Raw genomic sequence first — 17,751 nt, 5'->3', positions numbered from 1 at the left:
TAGAGTTGCTGTTACATACTTTTCTCTCCTGTCTCCTTTCTTCTTCTTTCCTCTTCTTTCATCTTTTTTCTCTATCCTCTCTCCACATCAAGCACAAACACAATGGACAGCATGTATAGTAAGTGGTCAAATACACATATCAGAAAGCCCATTTGTAACAGTTACATCCTGTATCATCATTCTACATTTAGCTTTTCACAGTTTGACATTTATATATGAAAAGGATTGATAGATTACTTGTCCATTTTATATGGGGCAACATACTATTGATCTCAGCCATTGTTTCAGCCTGTTCTCCTTGTGTTAATGAAGACTAGCTTGTAAAATTAGACCCAGTGCCGTAACATAGCAATACCTGCTTTTTGATGACGCAGTGGCCCACTTTTATAAGGTCTGTCTCTGGGACATATATACATACATAATACACATGTGTATAGGTATACAGACACACATACATGTGTAACTGCCATCTTGTTCTCTCTTATTCATGTATGTGCGGATTTAGCATCCTGTCCTTATGGAGCGCCATATTTGAGTGTGTGTGCACACCAGTTCCTGGTGATGTATGTGAGGTCCAGTGCATAAGTACTCCAGCATATTGGATTTGAAATAAAACAATGCATGTGAGGTTAAAGTGCAGACTGTCAGCACTAATTTGAGGCTATTTAGAAATTACAGCCCTTTTTATAGATAGCCCCCAACATTAGTTCACGCACAAGAAAGCTAACAAGAGTTGATCCAAGGTGTGGAATTGCATTTGGAGTCTGTTGCTGTTGTCTCTCATCATGAGGACCACAAGTGTCAATGCAAGTAATGCAGGCCATCATGAGGCTAAAATATCTGAATAAATCGATCAGAGACATAGCTAAAATATTGGGTGTGTCAAAATCAACTGATTGATACATTGTTCTGAAGTCAGCACGCAGTACTGAGCTCCACAATAGCAGATGCCCTCTTAAAACATGGAGGACGACTGTAGTGGATTACTGAAAAAATACCTTCAAGTGTGAAGAAAAAAAACCTTTTCAACTGTTGAACAGGATGTAGGCATAGATGTGTCCACTAGACTACCATAAAGAGAAGACTACACCAGCATAACCTCAGAGGGTTTATGGCAAGATGCAAACCACTGGTAAGCCTCAAGACCAGAATGGCCTGGTTAGAGTTTGCTAAAAGAAAAACAAAACTGAAGCCATCTGGAACAAGAGTTCTAGAACAGTTCTGGAAGTTGTATGGACAGATAAGACAAGTATTAACCTATACCAAACTGATGGAAAGAGGAAAGTGCGGAGAAAGAAAGGAATTGCTCCTAATCCAAACTACCTCCGTCGTCTGTGAAGCATGGTGGAGGTATGTTCATGCTTAAGTATGTATGGCTGCCACTGGAACTGGCTCACTTGTTTTTATTGATGATGTGACTGCTGGTAGTTGCAGGATGAATTCTGAAGTGTATTCAGATTCAACCAAAAGCCTCAAAACTCATTGGATGGCGCTTCACCTTGCTGCAGGACAGTGACTTCAAGCATACTGCTAAAGCAACCAAGGAGTTTTTCAGAGCCAAAAAGTGGCCAGGTCAATCACCTGACCTAAATCCAACTGAACATGCCTTTCTCTTGCTGAAAAAGGGCAAAAAGCCCCCAAAACAGGAACTGAAGATGGCAGCAGTGCAGGCCTGGCAGAGTGTCACTAGGGAAGATATCCATGTCTAGTGATGTCTATGGGCAACAGTCATCAAAAGCAATGGATTTGCAACCAAGCACTTCATATGACAACTTTATTTGGGAGGACTATGTGTAGAATAGCTGGAATTCCTACACAGATCACGTGATATGGACATAAATACCCTGAAATAAAAATCTGACAGTCTGCCCATTAACCTCATATTCATTGTTCATGCACTATATATATATGCTCAATTATGTAGGTACGTATTAACTAATACGTATAAGAAGGTGTAATTGTTTAACTGACTTGTTTAACAAATGCTAACTATTTTTTCATTTTTGTGTTATGTTTATATTGCATTTATTACATATTACATGTATTATGCCAGAAAGAGAAATTGTTGCAAAATGTTGCATTAATAGTTAAACTCTGCTTCTAAGTGCAGTGCTTCCATACGCTAGTACTGTACATATATTCACACGCAGTCCTTGATTGTTTATTAATGAGTAGAGTTCTGTAAGGCTGATATGATTATAATTGCTGACAATTAAAGTGTGTGTGCGTGTAAGGGTAGGGTGTTAATTAGGAGACAGCGGATGGCATTACGGGATGACTGCGTGTAGTTCCTCAGATGGAAGCATTTACAACTGTTGTTAGTACAGGGGGAAAGAGTCAGAAAAGTGTATTTATTTTTAATTGCGACATGCAGCCTGTTAATCCCAGATACACTATAGACCTATGACTACCGAACAAGCAATAAGAAAGGTGAGATAATTCAACGACAACAATAACAAAATAATAAAGTCATAAAAATAAAAACCGCAACGGCAATAATCATATAACGTGATATTTTAACAATTGTAGTATTATTTTAATGCTCAGTGTATATCAAAAACATTAAAAAGTCTTGAGGTTCGTGGGGCGGAGCAAAGGGAGATCCATCACTGCGCCACCCTTGTGGTAACTCCAGGGAGGCTATAGGGAGGCCTGCAGACGTTATTGGCAGCCTGGCTCCTCCAGTGGATTTAGTCAATTAAGCTGTGGAGCTGCTAGAGATCGCTATAACAACCGTCGCCAAGAGGAGCTCTCATTATGTGTCACATTGTTTTTTTTTTTTCTTCTAAGTATTAAATCCTATCTGGTCATGCACTAGGCACTGCTACCATGTACCGCAAGCTTGTGCTTAGAGTAAAGTGGAGTTATGTGGGTTTTATTCCATTTTTAAACCAGCTCTGCCTACAGTGTATTGTGTGCGTGACTGTGACTGGCACAGAAAATGCGAGCCAGTCTGCGAAATGAACTCATAGATTCTCACGGCAAGAAGTACATATGCAGGAAGTGTTCCTTTCACTTATTCACTCCCCGAACGAGCCGAAAATAGTGTCTTATTTGACAATTATTAGACAGATCAAATTCCGCAAATGAAACTAAAAAGAAATGTAATTCTGTTTCCACGTGCGACGGCAGTCATTATTAATCAAAGTCTTTCGCTCGCGTTTTCAGTTATCTCATTTCATCCTCCTTTTTTCCCTTCTTTTAATCCGAACGCCTCAAGGCTGCGTCTGCCGCGGAGTTCGGCCTATCCTAATTCATAAACGTCAGTGCCACAAGACCCGAAGATCATTCTGGGGGCACGCTAGCCGAGGCCTATCGGGGCGATTCTTTATGCGCCGATACTGCCGGGGAGGAATCTCGAGAAAAGAGGTTTTTATGCTCTGCCCCTGTTTGTTTTGTTCCCTTTTTTTCTTTTTTCGTTATTTGTGTTGTTGTTTAAGTCGAGATTGTACGTACGGTTTCTGCCCCTAAAAGCCTCTGTTAGAAGGTTAAGTAAAACGGATGATGGCCAGCTCATTCATTGCTTCCAATTAAACCCAGCTTGTTAGTTTAACCTCTAGGTAAACCCATCAAACAACTGATGTGAAGGAAACACAGCCAGCAGTGGCTTCTCTTGAATGGTCATTAATTTTAATTGCCCAGATATTAAAGATTTAGAAGAGCGGAGTCTGGCGGAATGGAAATGATCCGGTGCCACGGCGAATCCGCGCTTTCGGCCGCCTCGATCCGGCCGCGGCGCGATATTAAAATTTAAGCGCGGGGAGGGAGGCGAAATAAACCTTCATTAGGGACAGCTGCTCTCGGGCTGGTCCGGCGCCGGTCGGCGAGAGAAAGGGAGTCGGGGGGGGGGGAGGGACGTGAGGGAATGGCACGCCGCGCGTGGGGGGACACGACGCCCTAATTTATTGGGCCATTACAACGGAAGAAATAAGCGGCAACAACAAGAACAACAGTGTAATCTGTTTAATATTCCACTGTAATTGCAGAGCAAGCATTTCCACATTGTTTCAGTGTGCCTTACTCATATTAGAGAAGGGATTTTGCACCATTTCAGTAATGTGCAGCAAAATCCATTGTATTATTATTAGTATTAGTATTAGTGTTATCATCATTATTAGCAGTAGTTGTACAGATTATTATTTTGCTTTGTTGGGGATTACATGGCTTGTTGGCTGCCTAGTGGTTTTATATACTGTATACATATACTATAATATTCACTTTTTTTTTTTTAGTAATCGATCATACTCTTAGTGTTGCTTAATTTTAGAAAGGAAGCTGGAACATACTAGTACTATTATAGTACTATTCTACTACTGCACAGATTTTACTAGCACTGCATCTTCTGTCACTATGATACCATACTAATAATAATGTTCTGATGAAAACATTACTCATATTGATGGTTAATATAGCATTTTCTTTGTTTTATTTATATATGGTAAACTGATCTAGTACAATTGTTTCTATGTCTACGTAATTATAACTGAGGTCGTATATGTCACAGTTTAAATGAGTGAAAGGCTATAGATTTGTTGTACATTATAGTATTACATTTAAAATTCCCCATGCCCCACATGGCAGGAATATACATTTGGACATATTGATGATACAGTACAAAGTAAGAACATGTTATGAAGTTTTCATGAAATTCTGTGGACAAAAGGCAGGTTCTTAGTACGTGTGCACACCATTGCGGGGGGGAGGGGGGCATTTGGTGCTGTCTGGCCTCATGGAACAGGAGGCCAAATCGAAAATCTGTCTCCAGCTCAAGGCTCACGCTCCCTGGGCTGCCTGGAAAGTGCACTCAGAAGGCAGGGATTGAGGTTCCGCCTGTCAAAATTCCCACGAAACGTAAAAAAAACCCCACATTTCCGGTGATTAATGCCCCCTCTCCCCTGTACTTATCCGTGTCCCTGATCCAGGCCCCTCAGGGCGGGCTCCTGTCGAATGCGTGCCGCAACCCCGGAAACGGGAGAACGGCGAGCGTTCCGGGGCGGCGCTCCCTTTTCCGGAGCGTCCGGCCTGAGCGACGTCGTTAGCATCGGGCCCCGGCCGCGCAGCGGGAGTCGGGAAAAGTTTAAGAGGCGCGTTGTGGTAGATGAGCCGCCCCCCCGTGTATCGGCTCTGCCGGGAGACAAACAGAGAGCGTGTCGCGCTCGCATCCGCCATGGCGCGCGAGCGGCCCCCGATTATTGCTTAATTAGCCCACGTACCCAGCGGATATTAGCGGCGGAGGTTGGGAATTGTGTACTTGATGGACCCAGACTTGACATCTTGAAGCAATCACACTTCTCAGTGCTCAGCTCCTCGGCTGCCTTCACGTTTGACACCTCTGCTCCTCCCTCTACTCCCCAACCCCCCCGGCCCCCCCGCCCACAGGTGTCCAACTGGTTCGGCAACAAGAGGATTCGGTACAAGAAGAACATCGGCAAGTTCCAGGAAGAAGCCAACCTCTACGCCGCCAAGACGGCGGTGACAGCCGCCCACGCGGCCGCCGCGGCGGTGCAGAACAGCCAGACGAACTCGCCAACCACGCCCAACTCCGGTAAGCCTAACTGCCTAACTAATCCCCTAAACACACCCCCAACCAACCACTGCGCCCGCCCGCCCTCCCACTCCACCACCCCACCGCTCCACTACCCGTCTCACTCATTCACAGTCACACTCACTCAGTCACACGCACCATGCACACTGGCAGGAATGACTGACAGTGCTCCCAGCCGGGGGAGTTCCCCCCCCCCAACCCCCAACCCCCCACACCCCCAACCCCCACCTTCACGCTCCCTGTCTTAGAGGCTGTAGATGCCAACAGAGACAGGCAAACTCACGCGTAAAACAGCATGAAGAGTTTGCGAACCAAGAACCAAATCTATTTTTGGTAGAAAAAAAAAAACCAACAAATCAAAACGGAACATGTTAGCGTGTTAGCATCCTCGCTCTTCCCTGTAACACTCCTAATTTGTCACGCCATATTCCCATCGTGGTGTTGTGTATATTGCTCATGACAGATTGAAACTTACCCCTAGGAGCAGCTTTGACTCTGCATACATCACAGAGGAAAAGAGACGTAATTAAAGTAAGGAATAAAAAATGCATCAAAATGTGAATGAGAAGCCAAGCTGAAGCCTCTAAAGTCAAGGCGGAGGAACTGACTGTGATGTTGTGCTGAGTTTGGTGGGCCTAAAGGGGGAGTGTGGTCAGCTATTTGAAGTGGTCCCGTTTTCTTGTGTCCAGGATTCCAGATGAAAGATGAAGAGTTTCAGCTGGACTCCGCAGAGAGCAAAAACACTCTTTTAACCAACATGTTCACTGGTACTGGACTTTTCATAAGCTTATTCCTGTCCTTGTCATTGACATATATTTTCCCCACCAACCTGTGACATGAGAGAGAGAGAGAGAGAGGTAGACAGTGTGCAAAACTTGGAAGCTTAAGCTTGAGAAACAAGTCAGATATTGGCTCTGTTGTTTTGTTCTTTAGTTTTTTTTTTTTTGGTCATGTAGTTTTTGTGTTGCCTTTCCTTTTTTTGTTGGAGGACCCCTGCGTCCTCCCCCACCGTTGCAATTATTACCCATGATCCTCTCTGTCCTGTCCTGGCTTTTTTTCTTTCGTCCCTCTGTGTTTTTTGTTGGCTCCCGCTGTCCCCACACCTTTGGTTGCTTTCCGTAAGGGCTCCTCTTTATTTTGGGGTGGTGGGTGGCGTGTGCCTGCGTGCGTGCGAGCGTGCGTGCGTGCGTGCGAGCGTGCGTGCGAGCGTGCATGTCTCTCCCGTTATTCAGCGACTTACCTCTTTCCTTTCTAGGTTCCTCAAGTTCTTTTAACCTCCCAAACTCTGGGGACATGTTCATGAGCATGCAGAATCTGAATGGGGATTCTTACCAGGGGGCACAAGTTGGAGCCAATGTGCAGTCTCAGGTAGGAGATACTAAGCAGGTACACAGACCTGTGTGACAGGAGAGAGAGAGACCTCCCCTCCATGCCTTGCCATTGCTGAGCTATCAGCCGTGATAAGAAGGGCACCCATGTATTTACAGCCAACCAAATTCGTTTTGGAATATCTCTTCCTTGTTCTGATGGGCTATCTCTCTTCACCACTTCCCCTCTTTTTCGTGCTGGGTGACTCTCATTGGCTATGGATGGATAATTGTGGTCTACCCCAAATTGCCCCGCCCTTCCTCCCTTTAAATCTATCTTCCTAATATGCTGCCCTTAAATAATATTACAAAACGGCAATCCGCTCTGTATTTGTGTCTGAAATCGGATTCACGTCCAGTTCATTTCAGAACGTCGATTTAGATTTTTAGCTTATTACTTTATTTTTTTTAAAAAGACGTAATTTCTGACTCAGTTGAAGTCAATTTGTTGTGAATGCCTTTGGCTCTGACTTGAGCTCTTGGGATGGGATTGGGTGTGTGCTACTTCCTTCAGCGTCTCCGTCGTTTCCTCCCCTTCCCCCATCCGCCATCCATCGTGATTGTGCTTTGTGCCCGGTGTCTCTTTCGCTCCACCCCTCCCTCCCTCCCTCCCTCCCTCCCTCTGTTTCGCGCTCATCTCACGCTCAGGGAGGCGCCCGGCGTACGATACGCGCGGCGTTTGCATTTGTGAAGAAGGAGGGGGGGATTACAGAACTGTTGTGAGGGAGAAAGGCTTGGGTTTCACGGAGGAGTGTTTATGAGTAAAAGCGCTAGTCCTTCAGACTGGGTGGTGGGTGCTTGGTCCATGTGCTTCCTCATTTCGTTCCCGCTCAAGCAGATTGGGATTGTGTTGTTGCTCTTCAGATCAGTGCAGCGTGGTCATATGTGTATGCTTGCGTGTATGTGCGTGTGGATAGATATGTGCATATGTGTGTGTGTTTGTGTGTGTACAGTATGCGCACATATGTGTATGAGTGCGTGTCTCCATATGATATCACTGAACATATAAGAAGTTAGAGCAGTTCCCACGACAAATGTGTCAAGGGTGACTCGTAGAGGGGAAAAGAGAAGATACAGTGAGCCGTGTGATTGGCTCTTCGAGAGCCTGCATCTCCTGCATCACCCGGAAGTAATGACAGGAGGAAGTTCAGTGCAAACTCTCTGAAAGCAACCAGAAGTCCATCAGAGGTCCACATTCCACCGGTCAGCGTGTTGGTGTGTCACGTGGCTGTGTCCCATCCTTGTGTTCTGTGTGCGTGGGCGGGCGGGGGGTTCTTTTTTGTGCGGGGGTCTGTTTGGGAGGGGCCAGAGACGCTATAACTTGGCAGGCTTGACCATCCCTCTCCCTCCCTCCTCCTCTCTCTCTCCCTCTTTTTCAATGCAGGTGGATACCCTGCGTCATGTTATCAGTCAGACGGCCGGATACAGTGATGGTTTGGGGGGAAACTCTCTGTACAGTCCACACGGCTTGAACGTAAGTCACACAAATTATGATGATAATTATGGTGATGATGGTGATAAGGATGATGATAGGTATGAGTGATTTTCATTGTGTAATCAATGTTAAATCAACATCAATTATGTAACATATGGAAGATTATTATTTTTTAAATTATTATTATTATTACTATTATGTAGTAGTAGTAATAGTAGTGTCACCCTTGCCATTATCCATTGTGATACGCATTTTTTTATTTATTTGATTTTACTAATGATTGAAATGTTCAAAATCCCTCCCACATTTTAAAACAAAGAGCTAAAGTGTTCATTGAAAGCCAGGTGACAGGTGGAAGAGCATGTTTTTGCTATGGCCCTGTCATTCTGTACGATTCTGTCATCGGTGTAGCAACACTGGGGCCCATAAGACCAGTCTGCTTCCAGAACAGAGCACAGAATATATGACAAGGAAAATTAGGGACTGCAGGGGAGATGGGAGCCATTGTATAAAAGTATAATTTAATATGAACACAAACACACACACACACACACACGCACACACACTCATGCACAGACACCCACACACATGCACACACAACACATACACACACACACACACGCATGCATACACACATGCACACTCACACATACACACACACATACACACACACCCACACAAACGCACACGCATACACACACGTGCGCACACAACACATACACAAAGAGAGAAAGAACCAAGTGTAAGGGAAGAAACCGAATTTTTTTTTTTTTAAATGTCAGTCATCTAGCCCCCTCCTCTGCCCCCGTTGCTTCTATAAACATTTCACAGCACCGTAACCTATAGCAAATAGGCATGAAAAGCCTTTTATTTGTGTATCTACGTTTTCATTTAACTGTTTTGAAATGCTTCAGAGAATTTGCCGTATCCTTATCAACATGATAAAATATGAATCTGGGATTGCCTGCAGCCTTTCACAGACATGAATTCCATCTTCCCTGATGAGGGTTGATAAGGAGTTTTTTTTCTCTTTTTTGTAATACAGTGTACAATCTGAAACCACCAGAGAGAGTAGAGATTAATTTATTTGAAGAGAGAAAGGGAGAAGGAAAGGAGGGGAGAGGAAAAAAGGGAGACGGAGAGAGAGAAACAGTTGCCGACATCTTTCCTTCAGCGATATCAGAGCGAGAGAAATATTGGCATTTGTAGTCTTTATGTGGCAATGAAAAGGACGGTAGCGACTTGAAGGCTTTTCACGACTTCACTTTTATCTGTTTTCACTCTCACGACACAGGGATATTTAATATTTTATAATGGGAGTTGGCAGAGCACACCGAATAAAAATGAGTTTTTATTCCGTGTTATTATCATATTTGCATTCCATTGATTTTTTTTTTCTTCTACACGTGTGTTCTGTAACATTTCTGCCATATTTGATTCCCTTGCTTTTTCAAAAAATAAAAATTGAAGTGAATGGCAGGCCCCATAATCCCCCCCACCCCCCCCCCCTCGCTCCCATCAACTGGTGTGTGATAATTATAAACCCCAGTAGGTTCTGTCGTATTTCTGGGCCGTACATCATTAAAGGGCCTGTACACCCAATTTATGGGTTGATGTTACAATGTATTTTATTGCGCATGCAATTTAAGCAATTCTAGTGGGAGCAATTGGGTTTCAATCTGTCTCCAGTGACCAGGCTAACGTAGCAGACTTTTTTAAGTCACTGTATTCCAGGCAGCTACACACGTTACTGTGGCACAATTATTATGATCCACATCACAGAAATGCACAGTTTCTGCATTTCATCAGTCAATAATTTCAGCGGTGGGTAGATGACTACATTCCAGAATGGAAGTTTTCAGGCTGTGGAAGGGCTTTGGAGAGCTAGAAACCTTCTGACACCTCGCACCGTAGCTGAAATTGCTCGCAAGTTAGCAGATGAGTTGCCGCAGTCCCATCACACTTTAAAGTTATTGGTACAGTACATCTTTGGAAATCCTTTGGAATTTGAGAGTACCCACCACAGCGATTCATTTACAGAATCGGGTTCCCCTACTGCACATCTCCTTGGGCTTCCCACAAAGCTGGGTTAAATACTCTGCCCTGACATCGACGTGAAATTTCAGGCCTTTTTTTAACTCATGACAGACAACACAGGGATTTCGATGTCACCCAGGAAGAACCTTTTTCTCATCTATAATGCCATGGCCATTGCAATGTAAATGATTTTCGCATAATGGTGGAATGTGTGTTGTAAAATCGTAAGAAACCAAATTTAGGTCAGCAGCGTTGCATTTATTGTAAACTGAAACCAGCCCTTGCTCTCTTATCGCTGAACATAAGCAGTTATAAACTATACAAGCAGTTCCCGTATAGTTTTTTTCTTCTTCTGTGAAATAGCTACAGTACCATATGAACCAAAGCTTAATTGTTTTTATCATTTTTTTTTAAAAATTGCTTCAACTTGAGTGGGAAACGTTCTTTCTTTGGCGATTCGAGTCAGTGTGCCCTCCGGTAACTGAAATGCTTTCCCCGTGGCAATATGAGTGATGAACTGATGACGTGTTTTTTTTTTTTTTTTTTGAGTGACAGATCTGTATTATTTCCCTGACAATGCAAACCAACAAACAAGCGATACAGGAAAGCAAGCTGACAGAGGCAGTCATTAGCGAACGCACTGCAAGGTGTCATTTTGGTTTTCTGCCGAGCGCCGTCTCGCCCGAAGCTCTGGAGACAACGCGCCAGCCTTTAGCAGCCTGAAGTGCAGTCTTTCACACTTTCTCGCACACATTCTCTTTTTTAGGGTCAAGCCACAGTTCATCACTGGGCTACCAGGACGTAAGAACTCCCCAGAATAAAGATATGCCCATTTCCCCGAAAACAGCTTGTGATTGCTGTTTGCAATATCTGGAAGAGGAGGGAATTAAAAATGAAGAAATTTTAATATAAAAAAAGACACACGAAGCAGAATTGGAAAGGTGAATTTTAGGGGCAGTTGGGGAGGCTCCCTCAGAATGCTTATTCCAATTCAGCAGACATACACTGCGGCCAAGGAAACCAGATTAATCTATTTATTGACCTATTCCAGGAACTCTTAAATCAGCGAAATACTAATTCCGCCAACGAGCCAGCGCGAGCGCTATAGCTTCCAGTTTACAGTAATGCAGACGGATTGTTTTGAAAATGAACCGCATCATAAATAAATTAGCATACGCTAACCTTTTGGGCGTTTTTCTGCACGTGCGAATGCGGGACGGTAGGGTCTGCGCGTGCGGATGATGAGGCGCGTGCGTTTGCTTGTGTGTGCTTGGACAGCGGATTGTGTGCGTGCGTGTGTGTGTGTGTGTGTGTGTACAGTATGTGTGTGCATGCATGCGTATGTGTGTGTATGCGCCTGTGTGTGAGTGTGTGTGTGTGTGTGTACAGTATGTGTGTGCTTGCATGCGTATGTGTGTGTATGTGCCTGTGTGTGAGTGTGTGTGTGTTGACGCGATGTGTGCGTGTGTGTGTGTGTACAGTATGTGTGTGCTTGCATGCGTATGTGTGTGTATGTGCCTGTGTGTGCGTGTGTGTGTGTGTGTGTGTACAGTATGTGTGTGCATGCATGCGTATGTGTGTGAGTGTGTGTGTGTGTGTGTGTACAGTATGTGTGTGTATGTGCCTGTGTGTGAGTGTGTGTGTGTGTGGACATGTTTGATGTGCTGTGTGGTGTGCTGTGTGTGTATGTGCCTGTGTGTGTGTGTCGTGTGGTATGCCGGTGTAGTGTGGTAGTGGTGTTCGTTGACAGGGCCCCGGCGCTGGGAAGGGATCCGGCAAAGGCTAGCCCCCGCCGCGAGCGAGCGGGCGGGCCGCGGTTGGCCCGGCTCAGGCTGTCTCTCTGGGAAAGGGCTGCGCCGTCACTTCCACTCAGCCTCCCCCACCTCAGCGGCCCCGCGCCTTCCCTCTTCCTGACTGACAAAAAAATATGTAGCGACAAGCTGTCTGCCACTGCAGAAATCTGATTAGACATTGATTTCAGCAATTGCTTCCATTGGCCGGGACATAAGGCAAATTTGTTTCTGAGAGTCTCTTGTTGCTGATGCAAGTGTAATGCAGAGAGTGCCCGTCGGCGGCCTGGATACTGTATCAGGAGAAACACTCTTTGTTATTTATTTTTTTAATGTGCTAATACGGACAGGGTCGCGTACTCGTACACACACGCACGCAGACACATACAGACACATTGCAAGGAGTGCGTAGGTGATTTACCTTTTTTAAATCTTTGTTGATTGTTTTCAGGAATGTCAATCGCACCCATCGTCACCCCCCACGCTAGCTTATTTTCTTCTGTGTTTTATGTCAGTGTTTTATTAGTCTTACATTATGTGCGGCATGTTTTATGTTAAACACTTTTGCATTTTGTAGCGCGTTAGCGACAAGGGGATGTGGTATTCCATGGACACAAGCAAGAATGCCCGAATGTATGCGCATAATCGAAATACTTTAACTGTGCCGTTTCCATTTCCATGGCCATTTGCACGTGTATTAATTAAAATTATTTTATTACGCTACGTTATGGACAGTTGCAGATATTGGCACGTGTGCAAATGTGGAATGCGAGAATTATTTAATATAGCAGCAGTCATTTATGGCTCTTTCTCTCTCTCTCTCTCTCTGTTCCCTTTTGCTAGGCTAATGGGGGATGGCAGGACTCAACCACTCCATCTTCTGTTATTTCCCCAACAGAAGGTCCAGGAAGTGTACACTCCGATACCTCTAACTGATAACACTGACGCGTCCCTTCTCAAGCCACCGAGCCCAGATTCACACAGACTGACCAACCAGAGAGCCCGAACATGAACAAACTCTTTCGGAAAATCAATCATTTGCTGGCATTTTACGGGGAACCCTGCCCCCCTGCTCCTGAGTGGCATTCACACCATCTTGGACTCCTGGGGGGAAAAAAAGTATTTCGTTTCTCTTGGGCAGAATCAGAGAAGTCCACCGACCTATACATTGCCGTTTCAACTGGATCAGTTTGTCTTTCCTCCCAGAAGAGCTTTTCTTTTCTTAATAGATATACGTCCATATACTGTATAAAGCATCAACATAATTTTGATGAAAAAAATGCCTGCCCAAAGTTTGCTTGGGAACGATGGGTTGAATCCTTGCAGTTCTTACACTAAACCATGCAAGCGTTACAAGACCCAAATCTGGCTGCACTATCAAAGTGTTTGCCACCTCAGATTTTTAAAGCCTGTTCATTTCTAGCATTTTTAAAATCTATTTTGCAATCTTCTTCACCCCACTCTAGAAAGACCCTTGTCCCCATTTATTTGATGAACACAGGAGGTCCCAGTGAGACTTAGAACCGTCTCAATCATAACTTGCTTTAGCAATGAAGTGTTATTACTCTGAATCAACACGATTTGGGAAGTGCGTGGCACACCATTATTGACCATTTTGCATATTGTGTTTTTCTATTGGTCCATTTTTCATATTATATGCTCTATAGCCTATTTGAAAAGCAACATTTGCATTACGAGTTCAGAATGCAAGGAGTGATTTCTGACGATTATGTGCTAATTTGTGTGTTTAACAGGGCTAAAGGTCACAATTTCTGGCAGCTTGGGGAATTCATTTATGATTACGTTTTTGCCTTACACCCAACAATTTGCAATGTTTGAGAAATCTTTGCTGTGGCACTGAATTAGATGTGGAAATTAGTCAACTGTGCATTCCATTCTTGGGAAAAGCTTTTTAAAAGTGACAGGTCTTGACACCATTTCTTGCATAAGTAAGTAAAAGACGACCATTTACCAATATTTGTAACTTTTTTTTTTTTTTTTACTTGGAAGTCATATTAAATGTCTAACCCATTCTCGGAAATGACGGAAGTAATGGGTCTTACAGTAAAGCCAACCAGTCATGGTACTCTCTCTTTCTCGGCAACTAAAGACACAAATCACACAAAACATAATGTATATAATGTAGCTTAAGAGTATATATACATCCCACCAATCAAAACACAGCTTTATTACCTCATGCGAATTCATAGAAACCAATAGAATTTCAACATGTTCTATAGCTTAGAGTGCTCACTTACTACCTCTAAACAATATCACTCATTTTTTTTGTCTTTTTTCATTTTGTATTTTTATTTAGTTAATTTGATTGCATCTTGTAATAAACACTTTGTTTCCCCTCATGTAATCTAATGTATATTTTAATCTTTTAAGAAAATGAAGTTGCTTTGTTGCAATTTTTAAAAAGTAAAAAATACAATAAAAAAAATAAATAATGATGATGATAAACCGTGTGTGTGTGGGTGGGTTGTGGGAAAGGGACAGGGAAATCGTTGGTCGTAAATTAACACCAAACAGTGAAACTGTTGTAAATACGGAAGAACATTTTGAATGTTGCTCATCTTGTTACTAATCCATGCAAAAAAAATCATAATAAAAATAGCTGTAATGCATAGAGGTTTTCAGTATTCAGAACTGTACATTTCACACCCTGTGTGACAGGGTGACCCCTTTCTCTCTCTTTTTTGTATTGTATGTGATTCTGAAACTGATAAGGTCATGAAAAGATTATTTGTGGCAGTGATTCTAATGTATTAAAAAAAAAAAAATGTTTCGTGTTACTTTCTAACCAGACTACACCCTGGACTGAGAAGTCTTCCTTGTGGTAGATATGTGTAGTTTCAAACCATGAATAAACTTTTTGCTTTCATGATAGCTGTGTCTTTCTTTTATTTGGCTGATGAGGAAAGTCAGTAACGAACAAGCGGGACAGAAGTTAACTCATATAAATTCTTGAAGTGGGGCTTGGGATGTTCTTACTGCTGTGCCTGCTTCCAGTAGCAATCCATACTATGCAATAATATAACTGACTTTACAGCTTGGTGACAATGGAATTAAATATATTTTTTTATATATGGCAGCTATGGCAGGTGTGCTCCCAACTGCCTCGTGAAGTGCTGTGCATCGCCCTTGTTATCAAGAAGGAAACAGCATTATTTGAGACGAGCATGCTCATATGCATACACAAACACACATACACACGCAACACAACAATGGCCAGACACGGTCATTGACTCCTACATTACACACACCTTGGAACAATCGAGTGAGCTTAATTCTACACATTGATATCTATCCCTGAGCAAACCAGGTTTCTGTGATTGGAGGGAAACATCTTTTTTAACCTTATAATCTGACCAACAGCAGTATAACGCACAGCATTATAAAATTGCATTGATAGCATTTCTACATGGAAATGAACTGTAATATGGATGAGTGTGAACTACAGTATGTAACAGAAATTGACATATAACTTGTTTGACAAACTAACAACCCACAAATGTTAATGGCCTGACTTGTGAAAAATATTGTCAGTCCTCTTACAGATTAATTCACCACTGCCCCCACCTTCCCTGGCGTGAGTTCCTATAATAGCTAAATTTTGGGTGGGTGGGGGAGGGCACTTCGGGGGCTAATTAAAAGTATTTGCTGTGCTAGGAATCATTGGATAGTTTGGGGTGAAGTGCAGTTTGTTCTGGGGTGGCATGTGATGAGATTGCATTAATAGTGATAATTGTAGTCTGAGCATACTGACGAATGCAAATAAATTAATTGCCGTGCATAATTGAACTGTTTGCAGATCCAGCGCTGAGCCAAAATCCTGGATTATCTTAAACAAACAAGGAGATGTGATTCCTTTGGACAACGAATTAACATTCTTACGGGGTCGTGCGTGGCTGTTGCTCATTTTAAACCCAAGGGTAGAAGTCGTAGACAAGAAGCAGGGGATCTTGGTGCAGTGAAGGTTATGGAACGCGAGAAGGAATTGGAACGATTTGTAGACGTAGACATGCAACACGATATCCGGTCATTAACAAAACCGCGGCGAATGCACGTTTCAAGAGGGATGACGGTCACAAATCAAGCGAACAGCGAGCGACAGAAGCGGTGAGCCTCACGCACAACGAAGGGGCGCAGTTCTTTTAGCCGCCGAATCGTGTCTGTTATCTGTGTTTCCCCCTTTCCTTTTAACATGTTTAGGATGGGATCTTCACGGGAGCGAATGGGTCTCAGAACGGATCAGTGTACAGATTACCGGTAGCGTCTCCTCTCCTGTGTACAGATGCACTTGGTGTTAGGTATTTTCACGTGCGCGTGATGGAACGTCGCTCGCGTGCTTTTCAGACTGAACGTGGCCCTTCCCGGGGTTGCCAGCTCTCTGCACCAAAATCGCGTCGACACCACCAGCCCCTGTCACTTCGATGGACCAGGCCAAAGGTACAGGAAGAAAAGAGGCTGGGGAATTTGCGAGCACTGCCATTGAAAATTACGTCACTGAATCAGTCTGCGATGCAGCCCAAATCCAAAAATTATAAAGGAATATTTTGGTCAAACAATAAATAAAGCAAATCAACTACTAAGGATTTCGTAGGCTTAAAAGAGAAAGACCAATTCCATACATAAACATAAACACTCTGCAAAGTAGCTGTTCAAAGCACATCACCCCTTATTTGGCTATGCTTATTACTACTACTACTACTACTACTACTACTATTACTACTACTACTAATAATAATTATAATAATAATAATAATACCTAATAATGTAGTGAGCACCATAATGTTGGGACCAAAGTTATATTTTTCCATGATTTGGTTCTGTACTCCACGTTTTTAGATTTGTAATCAAATGATTCACATGTGGCTAAAGTACAGATTATCAGATTTTATTAAAGGGTATTTTCATGTATTTTGGTTTCACTATGTAGAAATTACAGCACTTTTTATACATAGTCCTCCCATTTCAGGGACCCATACTATTTGAAACAAATGGCTTCACTAGTGTTTCTGATTAGTCTAGTGTGTTCAACTGCTTCCTTAGTGCAGGTTTAAGAGAGCTTTCAGTCTCTAGTCTTGATTCTAGGCTTTTGTTGATTGCCTCTGGATTCTGTTATTGGCATTTGTCCACATGAGGACCAGAATTGTATTCATGAAAGTCAAGAAAGCCATTATGAGGCTGAGAAATAAGAAAAAAATCATCTGGGACATAGGCCAAACTTAGGCTAACCAAAATCAATTGTTTGGCACATCATTAAAAAGAAAGAGAGCACTGGTTAGCTCAGTAATTGCAAACAGCCTGGTAGGCCAAGGAAGACCTCTATAGTTGATGACCAAAGAATTCCCACCGCAATGAAGAAAAAACCCCCAAATACAGATCATGTCCCACAGATCAGAAAATGTCCCACAGATCAGAAATACTCTTCAGGAAACAGGTATGGATATGTCAATGTCTATTGTCCGCAGACGACTTAACAAACAGAACTACGCAGGCTACACTGCAAGAGGCAAACCACTAGTTAGCCGCAAAAACTGGATGGCCGAGTTACAGTTTGCTAAGAAG

General features: G+C 43.2%; 1 protein-coding gene across 6 annotated transcripts in view; it reads left to right on the top strand.

Moving 5' to 3' along the window:
• Nucleotides 1-15,064, top strand: part of pbx3b (pre-B-cell leukemia homeobox 3b) — a 100,458-nt gene extending 85,394 nt beyond the window's left edge. For 2 of the 6 annotated variants that reach the window (XM_064354396.1, XM_064354397.1), the window contains 5 exons: nt 5,380-5,545; nt 6,235-6,312; nt 6,801-6,913; nt 8,297-8,386; nt 13,018-15,064. In XM_064354396.1, coding sequence (XP_064210466.1) covers nt 5,380-5,545; nt 6,235-6,312; nt 6,801-6,913; nt 8,297-8,386; nt 13,018-13,110 — 540 coding nt within the window. In that variant the 3' untranslated portion in view covers nt 13,111-15,064. The remainder of the gene's footprint in view (nt 1-5,379; nt 5,546-6,234; nt 6,313-6,800; nt 6,914-8,296; nt 8,387-13,017) is intronic. The other 4 variants (XM_064354399.1, XM_064354398.1, XM_064354400.1 and 1 more) reach the window with 2 other exon arrangements.
• Nucleotides 15,065-17,751: the final 2,687 nt, after the last annotated feature.

This window comes from Anguilla rostrata, chromosome 10 (assembly GCF_018555375.3).
Source record: "Anguilla rostrata isolate EN2019 chromosome 10, ASM1855537v3, whole genome shotgun sequence".
NCBI lineage: Eukaryota > Metazoa > Chordata > Actinopteri > Anguilliformes > Anguillidae > Anguilla > Anguilla rostrata.
Note: the sequence above shows the minus strand (reverse complement) of the source record. Positions and strands in the feature narration are given on the sequence as shown.